Consider the following 21,059-nt stretch of genomic DNA (forward strand, 5'->3'; position numbering starts at 1 on the left):
GGCTACAGAATTGACAAGACCAGGAAGATAAAGTGAGAGTTAATCAAATGTGCCCCTGCTCCCACGTCTGTACTAGAGCTTTGGTCTTTTCTTGAGCTGGTGAATTATTACCAAAAGTTCAAAAGTAACCTAGCATCCATCCAGGCACTTTTGCATTGACTCCTAAAAGAAGAGTCAACCTTGAAAATGGTCGCCCAGGCAGACCATAGTTTTTAGGGAAGTGATAAAACAGCCAACACCAAACCATCCTGGTATCCATTTGATTATAGGACCATCCCTCATGCAATTATAGGGGTAGCTCCAGCAGAGTTGTTGATGGAGAAAAGACTCTGCTCCAGGTTAAATCTGATCTTTCCTGTGCTCGCAGGGGGAGACGATTAAATGGCACTAGGAATGTCAGTGCAAGTCACAAGACTCTGCTAAGGGAGAGAGACTGTTTACTTCAGGGGGCAAAGTTTGGTGCAGGAGCCACGGAGGTGACCCTGCATGGGTTTGAAGCATTGCCAACGTGCGGTCAGGTCCAGAGACGTTTAAAGTTCGCGTAGGTGAGACAGTCCTGAGCAAGCACGTGGACCATATGAATGTGGTGAATACACAAACCAGGCAATAGCAAACCATCTCGGCTCCTCAGAACAGTCGGAAAGGTTGACGGAACCCGAGGGATCTTCCTCTCCATCAAGCGCTGAGGAGACCTCAGAATATGAGATGGACATGGTGGATGTCACTGCCTCAATGCCTTTGCCACCTGAAGAAGAGAATAAATTTCTTCCGAAACTCTCAGGGTACAAGAGATGAACAGATGTGTATTACGCGCCACCTGTAACAGAGGCAGAGTTGGACGAACCTGACCCGTGTTAAAACCCTCCACGAGGGGCTACAAAAACATATGAACTGGCCTATGTCTTTGGACTCAGAGGAGAGGAATGTAATGATTGTAATGAACTGATCCAAGGTAACAGCCCCAATCATGGAGCCCTGACTGACAGATAAAAACAGGCATGTCAGACAATCCTGTTCACTCTGAGAGCTGGCTCTGAGGGAGCTAAATTAGCATCAAGGACTTTTCACATATAAAGAAAGGGTGACTTGGCAACAGGCTACCAGCTTCTGTGGAGTTACTTCACTGCTCTGCGTATATACATTCTTGTGCACGAAGGGAGTACCCAGCTTGAATAACTTCTAGAAGCAGATGGAAAATTATGACTGGATTTATTTGCATGCACAATAATACTTAACTGAAGTTTCTTGGTCTTTTTTTGCTGAGCTTGGCAATTTTACTCCAGTCTAAAATCCCTGTTGTAAATGGTACTCAGTGTTAAAGCAGCAAAAATCCACCTGAATGGCACTGAGCTATATTTCCTGGCCCCCAGTGTCAGTCTGCTCCTGCAGCACCTACCCTAGTAGTTGGAACATTTACCAGTACCAAGGTGTGGTCTGTATCACAATTGACAGTTTAGCTTTGATCATCTAACTTCCAGTTGCACATTCCTAGTTAATAATTGAAGGTTGTAACTATCTGTTATTACAACAAAAACTTGTCTTTACCTGCCTTCAGAAACTTTTGCAATCCTGTTGTTGACCCAACTCTGAGTGTTTTTACATCTAGCCAAATCCTTTAACCTTTAAAATCCCCCAAGATATTGTCTCCAGTGCCTTCTGTCCTTTTTTCAATTACAACAATATTTTCTCAACAATCTAAAGCCCTGCATATTAAATTCATTCCCATTTCTTGGCATAAACCTTCTTTAGTTAGTGTGAAATCAAATTTTCCTTACATAAACTTTCAATTATCCACATATTTTTCAAGCATTCTATATCTGATGCTTCTAGCAGTCAGTGAAAAGAATTAATCCCCATCTTTAATTTAACCTTGCCTTTTTAGCCACAAGAGACACTTAGTCATTATAATTGTTATATTTAATTTCTGCTATATTATGTTCCCCAGCAGTGTTCTCCAAATCCTGTTTTTCCTCTCAATTTATATAATTTAAAACATTCTGAATTCATTCCTCAGCAATAGCACCAGAAATGGCTGACACTACTTTAGAAGGACAAGGGCAACAGTGCCTGGGAACATATTGCAAATTCCAACTGTTCACCTCCAACACACACCGTTATGATTTGGAATTGTATTACTGTTCCTTCATTGTCACTGGGTCACAATCCTAGAAATCCCTAACGGTACCATGAGTCTTCCTACACTTCAAGGGCTGCAGTAGTTCAGAAAGTAGCTCATGATCGTCTTCTCCAGGGTAACAAGGCATGGATAATAAATACTGGCCTAACCAGCAATGCCCATATCACATGATGAATGAAAAACAGACATTCACGCTCGGGTTGGGAAGAGAACGCAATATAAGTATGTTCACCATTACTTGTTGCGAAATACATTTTCCTACGTTTAATAATTGATGTATGAAAGTGAAAAACATAGGCTGATATGTTAATAGATGCTTTGCTGTGCTTAATTTAGATGGATATTGTTAGGTGAAAGGAATTGTTACTGTCTATATAATCAGCATTGCTTTGTGCTGAATTTTATTGCCAAAAATTGGCTACAGTGTATCGCAACACCTCTCACCTTGATGAATACAAAATTCAGGCAAAATAGCTGACTAAGAACTTTAGGAGCCTGGGGCAACCTTGTGATGGTGTCATGTCGCTGCACATTACTGAGCATAAATAAGACAACATGGATGGAGTTAGAATGGACCATTACACTATCCCACACAAAACTACACTATGCCTCACTAGAACTTTAAAACATCTTAAGAGCACATGATCGTGAACACACAAAGGAAGATCAATCCTTACCTAGTTAATTATAAGATCAGAATGTGGCATATCTCTGATTACCATGTGTTAAGTACTTATATATAATAAATAGTGTTACTTTGAAGTCTAAGCCTGATCAAAGTTCTTGATTTTGCCTTCTTATTATCCAGTCAGTCTTGAACCCAAACTCAGTCGTGGCATCAAACCCCACTCTTTCTTCTTCTGCTTTAGGTTTTTAGAGATTTATCTTACTTGTCAAAGATCAAAATGGATTACCATGTGAGAAAATTTAGGAATCTTGCAATTCTAAGGTCTACTGTAAAGTGTACATGAAATTTAATTACCTCCTCCTGTTGTGCAGGTGAAAGATCAGCAGAATGGTGATGTGAAAGAAAAGCAAAATTTAAATATTGAAGAAGTTAAATCCCAACAGAAGAAAAAGCCTCCAGATTCAACAGGTATGCAAAAAAAGTTTTGTTAGTGCAGTACAGTGCACACGCAAAGAATATTAAGTTTAATATCTCCATCTTGTTTTCCTAGCAATATTTGATCAGGAGGTTGGAGATATTTTCCATGATCAAAAGATTGACAAGTTAAATAAAGAAAATGCGAACAACACAAGTCTCTTTGAGGATCCGAACAATATCAGAAGCCAAGCAAAACACAAAAATGTTGCAAAACTAAAAGGAAAGCCATTTAAGAAAGACATAGGTGTCTTTGGGCCTCAATCTACCAGCTCGGCAGAAGGTACCTCCTTAGTTATAGCTCCAGAGATTACTGAAGCTATTTTAGACAGTTATGGTGGTAATGAAAATAAGGAAGACACAGCAGTAAAGGAACAATGTGACAATAAGCCTGGGAAGAGTTTTAGCCGTGCAGAAACCCAAACAGGGGTCAACAGACAAAATGATGAAAGGACAGAGAAGAACAATGTTATGTATGACAAAATTGTAGACAATAGGTCCCTGGAAAATGTGCGAACAAAGGAGGATAATGGAAATATTAATAAAGAGTTAATGAGTGAATCAGAGTCAGAAGGAAGAAAGGAGAATGTAATAAATGAAGAAAATGAAGAAACAGAAAACAAGTGCATAAAAGATGATGGAAGCAATGAAGAGGTCAAGGGCACCAGTCTTGAAAGCACAAACTCAGAGTTTACTATTGCTGAGAGATCCAAAGTGAAGGACATAGTGTCACAGGTAGATGAACTACCTGAGGATCAGGAAATTGTTTGTCATGGCAAAAATTGCACAGTCTTGCTAAACAGGTAAGAGGCTTTCTTATATCTGGTTATCCATTAGCATGTATATTTTAAGAAATGATATTTCCAGTGAATAATTTGAAAGAATTGTAAAATCTCACAACCAGACCAATATCATTAGTGGAGCAAGATACTCTGAAAGGGAGGTATTACTTTCATGTTGAAATATTTCTCCATAAATTTTTCCTTACCTGGAAAGAAACATTCCATATTTTTAAGATGTGAAAGTAAATACCTGGTTCCTCAAACCAGGAATAAAGCCATTTCCAAAAGGAGACCATGGTATAGAAACATAGAATATAGGAGCAGCAATAGGCCATTCGACTCCTTGAGCCTATTCTGCCCATTCAATATAATCATGGTTGATCATTGAGCTTAAAACCCTAATCCCAACTTCCCCCATTTATCCCTTGATCTCTTTCACCACAAAAGCTGTATCTACCTCCTTCTTCAAAACATATAATGTTTTGGCTTCAACCAATAGTAAATTCCACAGGCTCACCACTTTCTGGGTGAAGAAATGTCTCCTTATCTCAATCTTAAAGGTTTATCCCCTATCCTTAAACTATGATCCATGGGTTCTGGTATCCCCCACCATTGGGAACATCCTTCCAACATCTAACCTGTCCTGTTAGAATTCTGTAGGTTTCTATGAGTTCCCCCATCATTCTTCTGAACTCCAGGTAACATAATCCGAATCAAGTCATCTCTCCTCATTCGATCTGCCATCCCAGAAATGAATTGGTAAATCCAAGCCTTCACTGTACTCCTTATATAGCAAGATCATCCTTCCTTAGATAAGGAAACTGCACACAATATTACAGATGCGGTATCACCAATGCCCTGTATAATTGCAGTAAAACATCTTTGTTCCTGTATTGAGATCCTCTCACTAGGAGGACCAGCACGCAGTTTGCCTTCTTTGCTGCCTGCTGTACCTGCATGGTTACTTAGAGTGACTGAAGCACAAGGACACTGAGGTCTTGTTGTACAATTCTCCTCTTTCAATTTCAAGCCATTCAAATAATAACCTCTAAGTTACAGATAGCTCTCAGACTCTTATCTAATTGGAAAGAAGTACTTCTCATGTATAGAATGTTTTGCTTCATTCTGGAAACAGGTTAACAAAATCTAATTGTTTTCAACTGATGGCTCAATGAGGGTAAAATAATTAAGATAGCTGATCACCACTGATGTTATCTTAGTACATTGATGATTATTCAGTTATAACTAACACTAAGTTTTATTAAGCATAATGTATCTCTACCGAGAGAATTTGAGAACAAGTCATTGCGGGCTCTATTTAGAGGAAAGGAATTAAATGCTTTTTAATTTTTTTCTAGGAAAATAACTTTTTGACCCTCAACCAGATAGGGAAATAAATTTGTACCCTTATATACCACAGAGAGTCAAGGTTAATAGGTAACACTAAATATAGAGTAATCACTACATCCTTTGACTCATCTATTTAGAGAATAGGTTTAAATAGTGAGCTACAACACAAAAAAAACTAAAAAGAAAGTTCAACTAATTTGTAGTTTTCTTTTTAAAGTTTCTGTGAACAGTGTTCAATGTTGCACAAAGGCTGTACTTAAATAAATGACTTTAAGTTCAGGATCATTTTTCAAAATCCCTTTACAACTTCAAGGACAAAACAGTCCTTTCAAAACTGTCTTTTGATAATAATTATTTTCTTGCTTGGAGGCAAATACTGAAGAAAATGCAGCCTTTCTGATCATTTGATGTACATTATAAAATGTGTCTGAAACTCAGGGCACAGTTTTCCCTTTTTCAAGTTTGGGTGCAAATGTGCTCGTGGTAACTAATGCATCACCTTCTCTCCCAAGAAAACTCAAACTATTGTGCGCCATTCAGCTCATGAGAAGCTGATGGTTTTAATGGGCGTGCTTCTTAGCCTTATTGAAGAGCTTGAGGAAATTCTGGGTCACAAAGGTCTCTGGTCAAGGCGCATTACACAGGGGATCCAGCAGTGAGGAGGTGAATCTCTCCTCTATCCTCAGATCACAGGATGGTTGTTACAGGGGGTGTGTTGAGGGAGTGAAGGTTTGTAAGGCTTGGATTGCCCAGAAATTGAGGCATTTGGAGGCTTCCCTGATAAGCAGGTTGGTGTGATTCCCCAGGCAGGAAGTAGTCACACTTGTCACCCGCTTGAGTAGATAATCAGGGAGGTGTCAAGTCGAGGCCCTTAAGTGACCATTATTTGACCTCTTAGGGACCTTTATTGGAAGTGGGTTAAGAATAACTAGGAGAAAGTGAGGACTGCAGATGCTGGAGTACCAGAGTTGAAAAATGTGGTGCTGGAAAAACACAGCAGGCCAGGCAGCATCCGGGGAGCAGGAAAATCGACGTTTCGGGCATAAGCCCTTCTTCAGGAATGAGGCTGGTGTGCTAAGCGGGCTGAGATAAAAGGTAGGGGGGAGGGAATTTGGGGGAAGGGCGCTGGGAATACAATAGGTGGAAGGAGGTGAGGGTGAGGGTGATAGGCCGGAGAGGGGGTGGGGGCGGAGTGGTTGGGAAGAAGATTGCAGGTCAAGAGGGTGGTGCTGAATCCGAGGGTTGGGACTGCGATAAGGTGGGCGGAGGGGAAATGAGGAAGCTGGAGAAATCTACATTCAAATCTACATTGATCGTGGGTCAAGAAGTGTGCCCCCTGGTCCTTCTCTCACAGATGATTGCTAGAAGAGGGTGAGTATCTCTCTGACACACTCAATTATTTTCCCTTGTCAGGGAAAGGAAAAGCACACCTAAGGTTCAGAGTTTTCAAATTAAACATTTCATTTGCTGCCTGTTTAATATGATGTGCTAAAAAAAACACCTCTTAGATCTTGTGTATTGTATTCTTGTTTCAGTCTTACAATTCAAGAAGAGCAAGACACATTATAATATTGTTGAAATATTTTATGCAAATCTGCTACAATTCCATTTATTTTCACTGCTCATCAAAATTGTTTCACTGACAGGTTTAGCCTTTGGTAATTTTCCATTCATGCACGGTTGCAGAAGAGGAAGCAGCCTTAGTAATAGCTGTTCCTGGCATGCTCCATTAATTACTAAACTGGGTATCAATCATAAATTAACTCTAGTCATTGTAGACACAGATGCATATGATTAGTTCTACACAGCTACCTCTTTAGTGAAAATGATGTATCTTGAATGCACCATGAATTTTGGCCTCAGGATTCTTCGAGGGGTACAGTGATTCCATCAGAGATTGTTGTTGAGGCATTGCATATTCAAAAAATATTTCTGCACTGTCTTCTTTATTGCAAGTACTATTTTTGCTTAGGCAGATAAGAAATATATTACCTGAAATGATTTTCAAAATTATTTAGAGAAGCTTCATTGGTTTCCTATTTCTTTGTGAGCTTTTGTTAGCTGCTTCTTATTGGTTGAGCGTTTTCAAATGACCTAAACAATACCTTCGAAAATCATAGAATATCTATCGTGGGGAAAGAGGGCACTTGGCCCATCAAATCCACACCTACCCTCTGAAGAGCATCCCATCCAAACAACATCTCCTTATCCTTTCCCCATAACCCAATAGACACCCTGACTAACTTGCACATACCTGGACTCTACAGGATAATGTAGCATGGCCAAAGCATCTGACCTGCACATCTTTGGATTTTTAAAACTTTTAAAATCTTTTTAAACTGCTTTCATTTTTTAAAAATTGTGTTTTCTTGAGTGTGGTTATCACTGCAAGCCCAACATGTATTGCCCATAAATAATTGACCCTAAGATGGTGAAATAGCTTTGTTAACTGATTCAGCCCTCATAGAATGCAGTTAGGTAGGGAGTACCATGATTTTGACATTGTGATAAAGGAGGAACAGTGATACAAGTCCATATCAGGATAATGTGCGACTAGATGATACTGTTCTCTGTTTTTCTATTTCTATTCTCCTGTTTTGTCAGCTCATTCTTCCTTTCAAAATGCATCACATTACATTTCTTTATTAAGTTTCATTCTGCAGGTTTCTATTCATGTCAGCAGTTTTGGCCTCCTGAGGACTGTTACTCTCTACCTCACTATCTACTGATCTTCTGTTTTGTGTAACCTCTAAGTTTTAAAATGATGGCCTATCTACCCAAGCCCGCATTATTATTATACAGGAAAAGGTCCGGTGGTTCCTACACTAGGCCTTAGCCATGTGCTGTGTCTTCACAATAAGACTTCCATCATGTTCCCCAATCAATAGACAATAGACAATAGGTGCAGGAATAGGCCATTCAACCATTTGAGCCTGCACCACCATTCAATATGATCATGGATGATCATCCTTAATCAGTATCCTGTTCCTGCCTTATCTCCATAACCCTTGATTCCACTATCCTTGAGAGCTCTATCCAACTCTTTCTTAAATGAATCCAGAGACTGGGCCTCCACTGCCCTCTGGGGCAGAGCATTCCACACAGTCACCACTCTCTGGGTGAAGAAGTTTCTCCTCATCTCTGTCCTAAATGATCTACCCAGTATTTTTAAGCTGTGTCCTCTGGTTCGGGACTCACCCATCAGCGGAAACATGTTTCCTGCTGCCAGAGTGTCCAATCCTTTCATAATCTTATATGTCTCAATCAGATCCCCTCTCAGTCTTCTAAACTCAAGGTTATATAAGCCCAGTTGCTTCAGTCTTTCAGTGTAAGGTAATCCCACCATTCCAGGAATTGACCTCGTGAACCTACACTGCACTCCCTCAATAGCCAGAATGTCTTGCCTCAAATTTGGAGACCAGAACTGCACACAGTACTCCAGGTGTGGTCTCACCAGGTCCCTGTACAGCTGCAGAAGAACCTCTTTGCTTCTACACTCAATCCCTCTTGTTAAGAAGGCCAGCATGCTATGAATCTTCTTCACTACCTGCTGTACCTGCATGCTTGCCTTCATTGACTGGTGTACAAGAACACCCAGATCTCTCTGTACTGCCCCTTTACCTAACTGATTCCATTGAGGTAGTAATCTGCCTTCCTGTTCTTGCCACCAAAGTGGATAACCATACATTTATCCACATTAAACTGCATCTGCCATGCACCTGACCACTCACCTAACTTGTCCAGGTCACCCTGTAATCTCCTAACATCCTCATCACATTTCACCCTGCCACCAAGCTTTGTATCATCAGCAAATTTGCTAATGTTATTACTGATACCATCTTCTATATCATTAACATATATTGTAAAAAGCTGCGGTCCCAGCACGGATCCCTGCCGCATCCCACTGGACACTGCCTGCCATTCCGAAATCAGCCAACTAATTTTCAATCCAATCTAGTACTTTGTCCCCAGTACCATGCGCCATAATTTTACTCACTAACCTCCTGTGTGTGACTTTATCAAAAGCTTTTTGAAAGTCCAGGTACACTACATCTACTGGATCTCCCTCGTCCATCTTCAGAGTTACATCCTCAAATAAATTCAAGAAGATTAGTCAAGCATGATTTCCCCTTCATAAATCCATGCTGACTCTGTCCTATCCTGTTACTACTATCCAGATGTGCTGTAATTTCATCCTTTATAATAGACTCCAGCATCTTTCCCACCACTGAGGTCAGACTAACTGGTCTATAATTTCCTGCTTCTCTCTCCCACCTTTCTGAAAAAGTGGTATAACATTAGCCACCCTCCAATCCTCAGGAACCAACCCCGAATCTATTGAACTCTGGAAAATAATCACCAACGTATCCACGATTTCCCGAGCCACTTCCTTCAGTACCCTGGGATGTAGACCATCAGGCCCCGGAGACTTATCAACCTTCAGACCTAAGAATCTCTCCAACACCAATTCCTGGCAAATATAAATTCCCTTAAGTTCAGGTCCTTCAGCCGCTGTTACCTCAGTGAGATTGCTTGTGTCTTCCCCAGTGAACACAGATCTGAAGTACCCATTTAATTCTTTTGCCATTTCTTTGTTCCCCGCAATATATTCCCCTGTTTCTGTCTTCAAGGGCCCAATTTTAGTTATAACCATTTTTTTGCCTTTCACATACCTAAAAAAACTTTTACTATCCTCCTTTATATTATTGGCCAGTTTACCTTCGTACCTCATTTTTCCTCTGCATATTTCCTTCTTAGTAATCCTCTGTTTCTCTTTAAAAGCTCCCAGTCCTCAGTTTTCCCACTTATCTTTGCTATGTTATACTTTTTCTCTTTTAACTTTATATGTTTCTTAACTTCCCTCATTAGCCACGGCTGCCCATGCCTCCTCCTGGGATCTTTCTTCCTTTTAGGAATGAACTGATCCTGCAACTTCTGCATTATACACAGAAATATCTGCCATTGTTCCTCCACGATCATCCCTGCTAAGGTATTGCACCATTGAACTTTGGCCAGCTCCATAATTCCCTTTATTCAACAGAAGTACTGTCACTTCCGACTGTACCCTCTCCCTCTCAAATTGCAGATTGAAGCTTAATGTATTATGGTCACTACTTCCCAATGGCTCCTTCACTTCGAGGTCTCTGACCAAATATGGTTCGTTACACGATACCAGATCCAGAATTGCCTTTTCCCTGGTCGGCTCCAGCACCAGCTGCTGTAAGAATCCATCTCTGAGGCACTCCACAAAGTCTCTTTCTTGAGGTCCAATACCATCCTGATTCTCCCAGTCTACCTGCATGTTAAAATCCCCCATAACAATTGTAGTAACATCTTTGCGACAGGCCAATTTCAGCTCCTGATTCAACTTACATCCGACATCCAGACTATTGTTTGGGGGCCTGTAGATGACTCCCAAGAGGGTCTTTTTACCCTTAGTATTTCTCAGTTCTATCCACACTGACTCTACATCCCCTGACTCTAGGTCCCCCCGCACAAGGGAATGAATATCACCCCTTACCAACATGACCACCCCACACACTCTGCCCGTCTATCTGTCCTTACGATAGCACGTGTAGCCTTGAATATTCATTTCCCAGGCCCTGTCCACTTGAAGCCACGTCTCAGTTATCCCCACAATATCGTATCTGCCAATTTCCAAAAGAGCCTCAAGCTCATCCATCTTATTTCTAATGCTTCGTGCATTCATGTATAGTATTTTTAATTTGTTACTGCTCTCACCCTTCCCATCAACCCCTATTTCACTCAACCTTACAGCATGATCCCTTTTCGAGTTTTTTGCCTCATTGATACAGTGTCTTTCTTGACTTCTCTTGTTCTAACTTTCCCTTCAATTTGTTTTTTAAACATCCAGTTTTTCCCCTCCCCCCGCTACTTAGTTTAAACATAGTTGTGTTGCAGTAGAAACCTGCCTGCCAGAATGCTGGTCCCTAACCTATTAAGGTGCAAACCATCTCTCTTGTAGAATTTATGCTTACCACAAACATATCTATCCTTTCTTTAATGATCCTTTTATTATATCTATGTTTATAAAAGACTTTAGTTTCCATTTTATGTTGCTCCTCATCTACTTTCACACATGTGTGAGATTCCTTTTATTGTTTCATTTCAGTCTTTGCACTTTAATTATCTAGAGAGCTCTAGTTTTGGACATTGTTGCTTTCTCCTATGTGGGAATGTTTCCAGTCTATGCCTAAATTATCTCCTCTTTGATGGATTTCTATTAATCACTTCTTGTTTCCAGTGTATCTCGGCCAGATCCATTTTCAACTCTTTGAAATAAACATCCTTGCAGTTGAGTATGTTTACTTTTGATTGTTCCTTGCCCTTTTCTGTTATTACTCTAAACCTAATAATATTGCGATCATTCTTTCCAAAATGTTCCTTCACTTAAGCTACTACTGCTTGCACTACTTCATTCTCCAGGATTGCATCCCACAATGGGTTATAAACATTGTTTAAGAAAGTTCATGTGCCTATTTCAGGAATTCTTTCTCCATCTTGCCCTTTATACTGTTATTTGCTGGTCTATGTTAGAATATCTGAATTTCCTCTTATCACAACTCTGTTGTTCTTGTATCTTGCTGAAATTCATCTGCAAAATATGCTTTATTATCTCCTTCTTACTGCAGTATTTGGTCACACATTTCCTGAGCTCTACTTAAATGGAGTCTGTCTCTGATTCTCAGGTACATCATGGCCTTACCTGGCCTGTAGCAATATATTTGATCAATATTGCCAAAGCCGTTCCTTCTGGTTCTTCTTTGTTTCTTCTGAATACATTGCCAGAAATAGTAAATTTCCCTCTGTTTGTACCAGATCTTTGTCATTGCCTGGGGATTGGTTAGGAGAAAGTGAGGACTGCAGATGCTGGAGACCAGAGTTGAAAAGTGTGGTGCTGGAAAAGCGCAGCAGGCCAGGCAGCATCCGGGGAGCAGGAGAATCGACGTTTTGGGCATAAGCCCTTCTTCAGGAATGGGGATTGGTTAGCTCAGTTGGCTGAATAGCTGGTTTGTAATGCAGTTCAATTCCTGCACCAGTTGAGTTACCGTGAAGGATTCTCCTTCTCAACGTCTTACCCTCACCTGAGATGTGTGACTCTCAGGTTAAACCATCACCGGTCTCATTCGAGAGAGCTGCACTATGGTCTGGTAAGACTATGGTGACGTTAGTTTTTATATAAGGTAATATGTCACTCCTTCATCCTTTTTACTATGCTCTTACATTTACACACTTATACTCCAAACCACCTGAGTCGCCTATCTGTTGCGTCCCTGTCTGACCCTATCTCTGAATCACTCTTTGTTATAATAGTTTGCCTCTCCCAGTAATCACTGAAGCTTCATCCAATTTCTCTTTCCCCTGTCATTCGGATTAAACATTGATCCACAGCACAACCAGCCTCTGCACATGGACGTTGGTCCTAGCCCCTTGGCGTATGACCTATCCATCTGGTACAGGGTCCTTCCTGTGCCACAGGAATCTGAAGCTCTCCCTCCTGCACCATTTCTTCCTTCATGAATTCACTTGTGTTACCTTACTCTGCCTAACCTCACTTGCCAGTGCCACTGGGAGTTGTGCAGTCTTCAAAAAAAGTGGTAAAAATGTTGAGCTGAAACAGCTCAAGTTCCCTCACTGGGGCCTGAATGTGGCTTACAGTAGGTAGTGCATCCCAGGAGACATATTCGCCCTTGGTGACCAATTAACTCGCCACTGACGTCACTGCTGTGACCCATTAAGATGGCTGGCCACGTTAAAGACCCACTGGCCCAAATGAAAGGATCGGTAGCTAAGCAGCCATTGTAGCACAACCACCAGTGGTCGCCAATGCTGAGGTTGCAGCTGTGAGAGGAGAATATCTTAATGGTCAAGGGGTTATTAAAGAGGGAGAAGAGATGTTCAGGTTAAACAGCTTTTACTGGACAGTCTCCCCATATGACAGCTTGCAAGCTGCTCAGTATGGGTAATAATGCCTGTGGAAGTGGGATGAGACTCCTAACCAGACACTTAAATGGCTCAAATGGGCTCCAAGTGGACAGCTAACCTTCAACTTGCCCACAGCTGGCAGAAATGTATGGTGATGACAAAATGTGGGGGATGTCCCTTGACACCACCCCACACCATTTGTCCTGCCCTCATATCTCCCAGCATATTGCCAATGAGTAACAATATGTCCGTTTATGACAGGAAAACCATTTATAAGTTAATAAACACTGAATAATGGAATAATCAAAAGTAAATATTTCATGATTATGATCTCTTGACAAATGATTTGAATTACTTAGGTGACTTTTTGAATAGGTTTGTCATTTTAGCTCCTTGAACTTCAAAGTTCTAATGTCTTAAGTAAGGTTTTAAACAATGTTTTTATTTACACATTTCACAACATCAAAAGTAAATTAATCCTTTAAACGCTCTAATTATTGATGCCTTTGAGAAACTTTGGAAAGATGAGAGAGAGGAGAAAATAAGAGAGACAGAGACAGGGTGGTGACTGAGAGAAGAAGAGAGAAACAAAGAAATATTGAGAGATGAAGTGTCTTTCTTCATCTTAATGTGTGTTATTTTGAAACCATAAATGAATTGAACTTTGAAAATAAACAAAATTGCAAGTGAACACTTTGTCTTATTTAGTCAAAAAATGCAAATATTCTAACCACTAAGTATCAGCTGAGTCTCTCTTGGTAGATCTCTTAACTTTGAAGTTATCATCTGTGGGTTCAAGTCTCACTCTAGAATTTGAGACCAAACATTAGGATTTACATAGTGTGCCTTTGCTTTTGAAAAAAAACCTTTATAACTTTGTTACTTTTGAAAGATATGAAGATAGCGAAAGAGAAGCTGAAGCTTTATTAGCAGCTGCAGCAGAACCTGAGGAAGGAACATCCCAGGAGACTGAGCCACATGCAGTCAAAGATCTGAGTCCCATCAATAAAAGAAGAGGGACTGGGGAAAGTTCACTGAATGATGACAACAAGAAAAGCAGAGTGGAGGAAAAAGGCTGCAGCCAGGAAGACACAACTGAACCGGCCTCATGTCTGGGCAATGCAACATCCACTGCTAGCCAGAAGGAAATTAACCAAGCAACCAAAGAGTGTCCACACATTGTGATTGGCAAGTAGACACCAGCTTACATCTTGTTGTTCTAAGATTTTAATAAGATCAAATATGTATCAGACCCAATGCCAAATACTGGAATGTAAATCAGTTATCAAAGCCTGACCTGACATTAAACTGATGGACAACAAGACCAGCTTCTGTCAGGAGACTTTCTGCTCTTCATTCCAAAGTCAGGTTTGGTTCTAACTCTGGTTTCAGTCTGTATTTACACTAGCATTGCAGCTAAATGGATAGGCCCACTATTCCTCCCCTGCGCATATGCATTTCCCAGATTCACAGGAGAAGGAAATCAGTGCAGTGTTATGTTATGTATAAGCAGCTACTTTTCTGAGCATCTTACAGCATTCACAGAACAAGGCTAGCACTGGTGTAAAGCAGTTGCAGACTTACACTGAAGCAAAACTTATGGAATGCAAATTGAATATGAAGATCAAATTGATGCAAGGTCAAAAAAACAGCCATTACCACTTCTGGGTATATGCACTTTGCTCCCCACAGATGCTGATTGACTTATTTCCAGCATCTTCAGTTTTTGTTTCAGATTTTTACCTTTTGTTGTATTATCACCTTTATATTAATTAAGCTCTGAATAGTTTCTAAAATATTAAGTTTTTATTGCTATATGTATTGGGTTACAAACTACTGTTGGCAAACACTTGATCTTAGGGAGCTACTTCTGTATGAGGTAGAGTGAAACAGTAAACATGTTCCTAATAAAGCTGTTGATAATTTCACTACATCTAGGACATAACACAGGTAGGAAATTTTCACATTCTTAATTCATTCACCTTCAGTTCCCTAAATATTTCTTTTGAGTTATTTAGCCATTTCATCCCTTTCTCCTGCTCACTTCAACTTAGTTGTTCTGTTAACTCTGATCTTGTTCTTCTCTTCTTATGCAGACCCCTCAGCCTGACCTTGTTGAGTTTCTCTGCCCCCAGAATCACATTTCACTTCAGTCTTCCACCATTCCCACTGTTTGCATTTAGCTGTCTTGACCAACCAGTTAAAAGAAATGATCTCAGTTCATTGCTAATTATCAAGTTGGAAATAGTCTGATCTATAATTTTCATTGGAATATTGGACAGAGTAAGGCAGAAAAATGTTTGAAATTAAAATGAGACCTTCAACTGAATCCATAAAAGAATCCAGTTATGCAGCAGTGAAACAAATGAAGCAAATTGTTAGGTGTTGTGATTAAGGAATGCCCTGCCATCAGTGATGATTTTAACCCCAGCTACCCAGCAGTAACCAGTATTTAGGAGCATGTTTAAATTGTTCAGCACCTTATTTAATTAATTAGTTCATGGTTGATGTTAACTTCAAATGACTGTACCCACTTTTCATTCCTTCCCATTATGTCCTTTTACAGTAAAAATCTTACCCATCTTCATTTTGTAAAGCTCAGTTGACCGTAGCCTTTCTTAGAACGGTAATTCTAGATATCCACCATTAGTACAAAAAAGTGCTTTTGTGTTTCTCTCCCAAATGGCTTCATTATAACTGTACGATTGTGATCTCTTGTTCTTGGATGTTCAATCCAAGATAATTCTCTATTGAATCTCTTCAGTATTTTACATACATCAGTTGGACCATCCGTACATTTTTTAAGCTCAGGGTAATATAAGCAGAATCTATGAAACCTGGCCTCATAACTTAGCCCTTCAAGTCTTGGTATTAATTTGGAGAATCTGTGCTATACCACCAAGATGAGTACACCCTTCTTGACATCCATGCCTGAAATTGAACTCAAAATCCTCGGTGGGGTCTGATCAAGGATAGCTAACACTAACTCACAAGTTCCTTCCTTTTCTATTCCATCCCATTTGAGATAAAGGCCAATAAACCATTAAACTATCTCATGTGCTCTTTGCACCTGCCCACTAACTTTCAGTGATTTGGTAAACTCTCAAACAATGTCTATCCTAAATCCAAACATCCCTCCAATTTTCATGCATTGTCAGTTATGTTAAGAATGCCCTTTCAAGCACCTTGTCAAAGGGATCCTGAATAAACATCTCTAGGTATTCCTAAAACCTTATCAGTGACCTTCTCAAAAAAAAAATTTTAAAAATTAGTCGGGCTGGAATTACCTTTAACAAACCCACCTGGACTTTTTCTGAATAGCTTAATTTTATTCAAATTCAGAATCATTCATTTCTTAATGACAGATTGATCATAACAATAATAATCATGGTATTTTGTTCAAGTAACAAATTTGCAACCTAAAGACTAAATTGTGATGTGACTTGAATCAAAACACTCAAATAAATTAAGCATTCATGTTCAAAATGTGAAACCATGTAACATCACATATTCCAGTAGCTTCCCAAAAGTTGGCACGAAAGTGATAGACCTGTAGTTTCCTGGTTTCTACCTTTCTTATTAAATGATGGAATAACATAATGAGTGGGCTCTGCTGCAATTTTAACTTGAAACCTGATTGGGAAGTTATCATGGCTTCTCAGCTAACTGAAGATATTACAAAAAGGATCCAGAGCCAGAGATGGCACCAGCCGGTAAGCTTTTTACTTTTCCATTTGCTGAGTGGGACCAGGAGGAACAGGAACCCTCCTCACGGAGGACTGACCAAGAAAGTTTAGGTCTTCCATCATCCACCGTCTCCATCCCATTTCCTTCCACACACCCTTCAAACCCTTGCCTGAGATTTATCTCGTTGAAGGTGATGATACATTTGGTGCTGATTGGAAGCCACTTGCCATTCTGAATTTTCTTGCCAGCTGATGATTCCTAACAAGAGTATTGAAGAGCAAGACTTGGGTTGTTGAGGTAAAGGGTTTTGGCACACACCATGGTCCTCTGCCCACTTGATCTCTAACTCTGGTTAAAATCAGGGCTGATGGTTGAAGTGGAATTGGATGCAGAAACTACCATTCTTGTTCCTGTAGCATTTGCTTTACGATGTGGTTGAGTTATGGATAGTTCAATTGTTATTTACCATGGGCACATTTTATTCCGTATGTATTATCTGTTTTGAAATTTTCACCCCCGTAAATCCAACTAGTCTTTGCTTTCAATCTTTGGCTGATACTCCATTAATGAGCAGTCAATGTCAATCTTCTGGTGTCCTATGAATTTTTTTTTCCCTTTATACAGCTGCACAGGCCCCAACATATTTTATTGTATTTATGCTCTTATATATTTTTGTCTTTTCTGGTCTAGATGATGGCCCTGCTCCACCTGCTCCATTTGAACATCGAATTGTCTCAGCCAACATGGCCCACATCAGCAATTACTATACAATCTACAAATCTGAAGTCCTTGGAGGGTCAGTTCTGTTTGATGTCCTTCTGTAAATGATTCATGGTTAAAGATACACTTTAACTCACTCCTCTCCATACTGAGCAGTTCAAGGTCACAGAAAGGCAATTTAAAAAAAAATACAATATCAACCTGTCTGCTTCTGTTTTAACCAAGGAGTGTTTCGTAGCTTCTCAAGTAACTTCCTCTGGAGGAGTGGGTCCATCATTGTGATATCTAACTGAGTCTCTGCTCCTGATATTTTGGTAATCAGTTGAGCTAATTGCTGACTGGCCAGATTACCCAGGGCTCAGGAAATCTGGTAGCTGGAGAGGGCAGAGTGGATGCCTTTCCAGCACTGCTTGTGGGCCAGGAGGAGCAGAAATGTTCACCCCCAAGCCTGCCAAAGAAACCTTCTTCTAGTTTATCCAAAACAGCCCTTCTCCAAAACAATAATTTCAACCGGTCCTTCCTTCCTCTGAATTGCTGGTCTGATTCCTCACTGGCATCTACCAGCATTTCCCACTTTTGGGGACTCACAACAAAGGTCATGGTTGGAACCTTCAACCACAGGCTTTCCTGGTTAACAGCCCATCTGCTTCCCAATCTGACCAGCTCCAGGATGTACTTTATATTACATCATCTGGACAGCTTGAAAACTCCCGGAACAACGATGCCACCTTCACAACTAAAATGTGTGCTGTGTTGTTCTTCATTTTGGGGAGATTGCCTTTTGAATGGGTAAAATCTTTACAGTTAATGTAGGTACAGTTGGATTATAAGGATTCATGTGATCATCATGTAGATGATGAATTAATGAAATTAAATTTTTTAAAATCCAATAGGTCAATGATCAAAATACATTGGAAGGCAGGCCTCCGAAATCCCCAAAATACCAGGGAAAGTTGAATCTTGGGCACATGTAATGGTAGAAAGGCATCCCCTTATGTGGGCAGTACACAATTTGGGAGGAAGTGTTGCTCTAATCAGTGACTGTCTCGCTCCTGCCTCTCCAATTGTGGATTCCCTCTCTCCCACCCTTACTGCTCTGCAAGAGACAGGATCTTTGTTTGGAGGAACAACAAGAGTAGGCAGGCAGGAATCTCTGATTCTGGCTGGTCCTGAAACATGAAGGAGACATTAACGAGTTTGAAGCCAATATCTGAAGCACTGTCATTAAACCTGCGTGAATGAGGGGAGAGGATTAGGAAGCAGTGTGATGGCTCATGTTTCTGCCAATTACAGGGAGAAGGCAGGAGAATTATGGAGTTGATGGATACTCCTGTAATGCCTCCTTATTGCTCTTTACACTCCAGTGAATGCATTATTTGGTTTGTCAACTTCTTTAATGAATAAGCGTGGGTGAGCTTGAAGATTATGCCCTGAATTTGAAGGACTTGGCTATAATCACATTACATTTACTTTCTTCATCCAAAACCTAATTTATGTCAACAACAAACCTATTTCTTACATGTGCCCTACAGTCTCAGACAAGACTGCCAAATTTATGTTACAATCCGGCTAGGGACCAGAAATCTTTTTTAAAATCAGACATGAGATCCAGAGATCTTACTGAGAGGATGAACAAACAGAAATAAAATTTACAAAATAACGTAAGAATGTTAGTACAAAGTACAATACATATGCAAATTATGTTATTAAAAAAAAACAAAATATTTCAACACCCAGAATTAACTAGTAATAAATATGGACAATAGGGTTTTGATCAAACATACTGCAATGCATATCAAATAACAAATATGATCAAGATAGATCCCACAGATTTCTCAGAGATTCCTCCCAGATGTTACTGTCATGGCATGTCATCGAATCTCATTAAACTCACAAGGACTTACAAGTGTTCACTTTTGCCGATTTAACCTCATTATGTAAGTGACTGCTCTTTGTTTTATTCTTTCATGGGATATGGGTGCCACTGGCTTGGCTATCATTTATTGCCCATGTCCTGGTTACACTTGAGAAGGTGGTGTTGAGCTGCTTGATTGAATTGCTGCAGTCCATTTGTTGTGGGTAGACTCACAATGCCATTAGGGAGGAAGTTCCAAGAGGTTGTTGCAGCAACACTAAAGAAATAATAATATATTTCCAAGTCAGGATGGTCAGTGGCTTGGAGGGGAACTTATGGTGATACTCCCATCTATCTGTTTCCCATGTCCTTCTTGACAGAAGTCATTGGTTTAAGGAGCCTTGGCAAGTTTCTGCAATGTATCTTATTGATGGCACACATTACTGCTGCTGAGCATGAGTGGTGGAGAGACTGAATCATTATGAATGTGGCATGAGTCAATTGGACTGCTTTGTCTTGGATGGTGTCAAGCTTTTGAGCATTGTCACAGCTTCAGTCATCTGAGCAAATGGAGAATATTCTATCACACTCCTGACTTGAGCCCTGAATTTCGTGGACAGGCTTTGGGGAATCAGAAGGTTAAGCACTCCTCTGCACAGGTGAACTGCAGCTTTTCACTGACAACCAACCTTACCAAGCTAGAACTACCCTAACATTCTAAGTTATAACCTTATTCAGTTGCATCAAGCAAATACTACCTGTGAATTCACACTGGGCCAGAGTTCTTGCAATCATATTGTTCAACTTCCTGATGGATACATTTACATGTGCTGTGATGCCAAACACTACCAGCCTGTGGTTTTGACAGTTTGCTGCTACCAACACCTTTCTTTGACTGGGTCTGAGGGAATACTTCATTTACAATGGTAGAGGAAAACTAATAGTGAGCCTGAAAGAGAAGAAACTCTTAAACGAGCTGCAATTTATTGCATGAAAACAATTAAGTACAAGTTATATTCATACATTAGACATTGTCACGAGGACTCTTGGGAAATGTGTGGATCATCACCCGACAAGATCCTAAAATGTTCAATCTTTTTTTCATCCAAGTCCATGACATCTGATGCAGCTTAATTTCCAACATTAACCTTTTCAGAACTATTACTTTTTCAGAAGATACTACTGTAATCAGCTCCCTTTCTCCTGCATCAAAGAATCACGGCATTGTTATAGTGTAGAAGGAGGCAGTTCAGCCCATCACATCTGCAGTGGCTCCTCAAATCATATGCGATGACCTGACCATTTGAATTTTGGCATTCTTGTATTTGCCCTAATGAGCGCAGACGAAAATGTTTGGCAACAAGTCTCTTTTCAGTGATGTAAATGTTCCTATTGTGGAAATATTATTTCGGTAATAGTGTGGCTGTTGCTTGAACTATTATTGTTTTTCAATTGTATTTCTGTATTTGACTGTTTATT

The 21,059-nt window shown here is 40.1% G+C and overlaps 1 protein-coding gene across 6 annotated transcripts in view; it reads left to right on the forward strand.

The window, feature by feature from the left end:
• Positions 1-21,059, forward strand: part of LOC140464909 (uncharacterized) — a 188,261-nt gene that overhangs the window by 133,046 nt on the left and 34,156 nt on the right. For all 6 annotated transcript variants that reach the window (XR_011955014.1, XM_072560518.1, XM_072560519.1 and 3 more), the window contains 4 exons: positions 3,137-3,233; positions 3,316-4,042; positions 14,211-14,506; positions 17,696-17,801. Coding sequence is in view for 5 of the 6 variants with exons in the window: in XM_072560518.1 (XP_072416619.1) it covers positions 3,137-3,233; positions 3,316-4,042; positions 14,211-14,506; positions 17,696-17,801 (1,226 nt within the window). In the remaining variant the exon portion in view is untranslated. The remainder of the gene's footprint in view (positions 1-3,136; positions 3,234-3,315; positions 4,043-14,210; positions 14,507-17,695; positions 17,802-21,059) is intronic.

Source organism: Chiloscyllium punctatum, chromosome 41, assembly GCF_047496795.1.
Source record: "Chiloscyllium punctatum isolate Juve2018m chromosome 41, sChiPun1.3, whole genome shotgun sequence".
Lineage (NCBI taxonomy): Eukaryota > Metazoa > Chordata > Chondrichthyes > Orectolobiformes > Hemiscylliidae > Chiloscyllium > Chiloscyllium punctatum.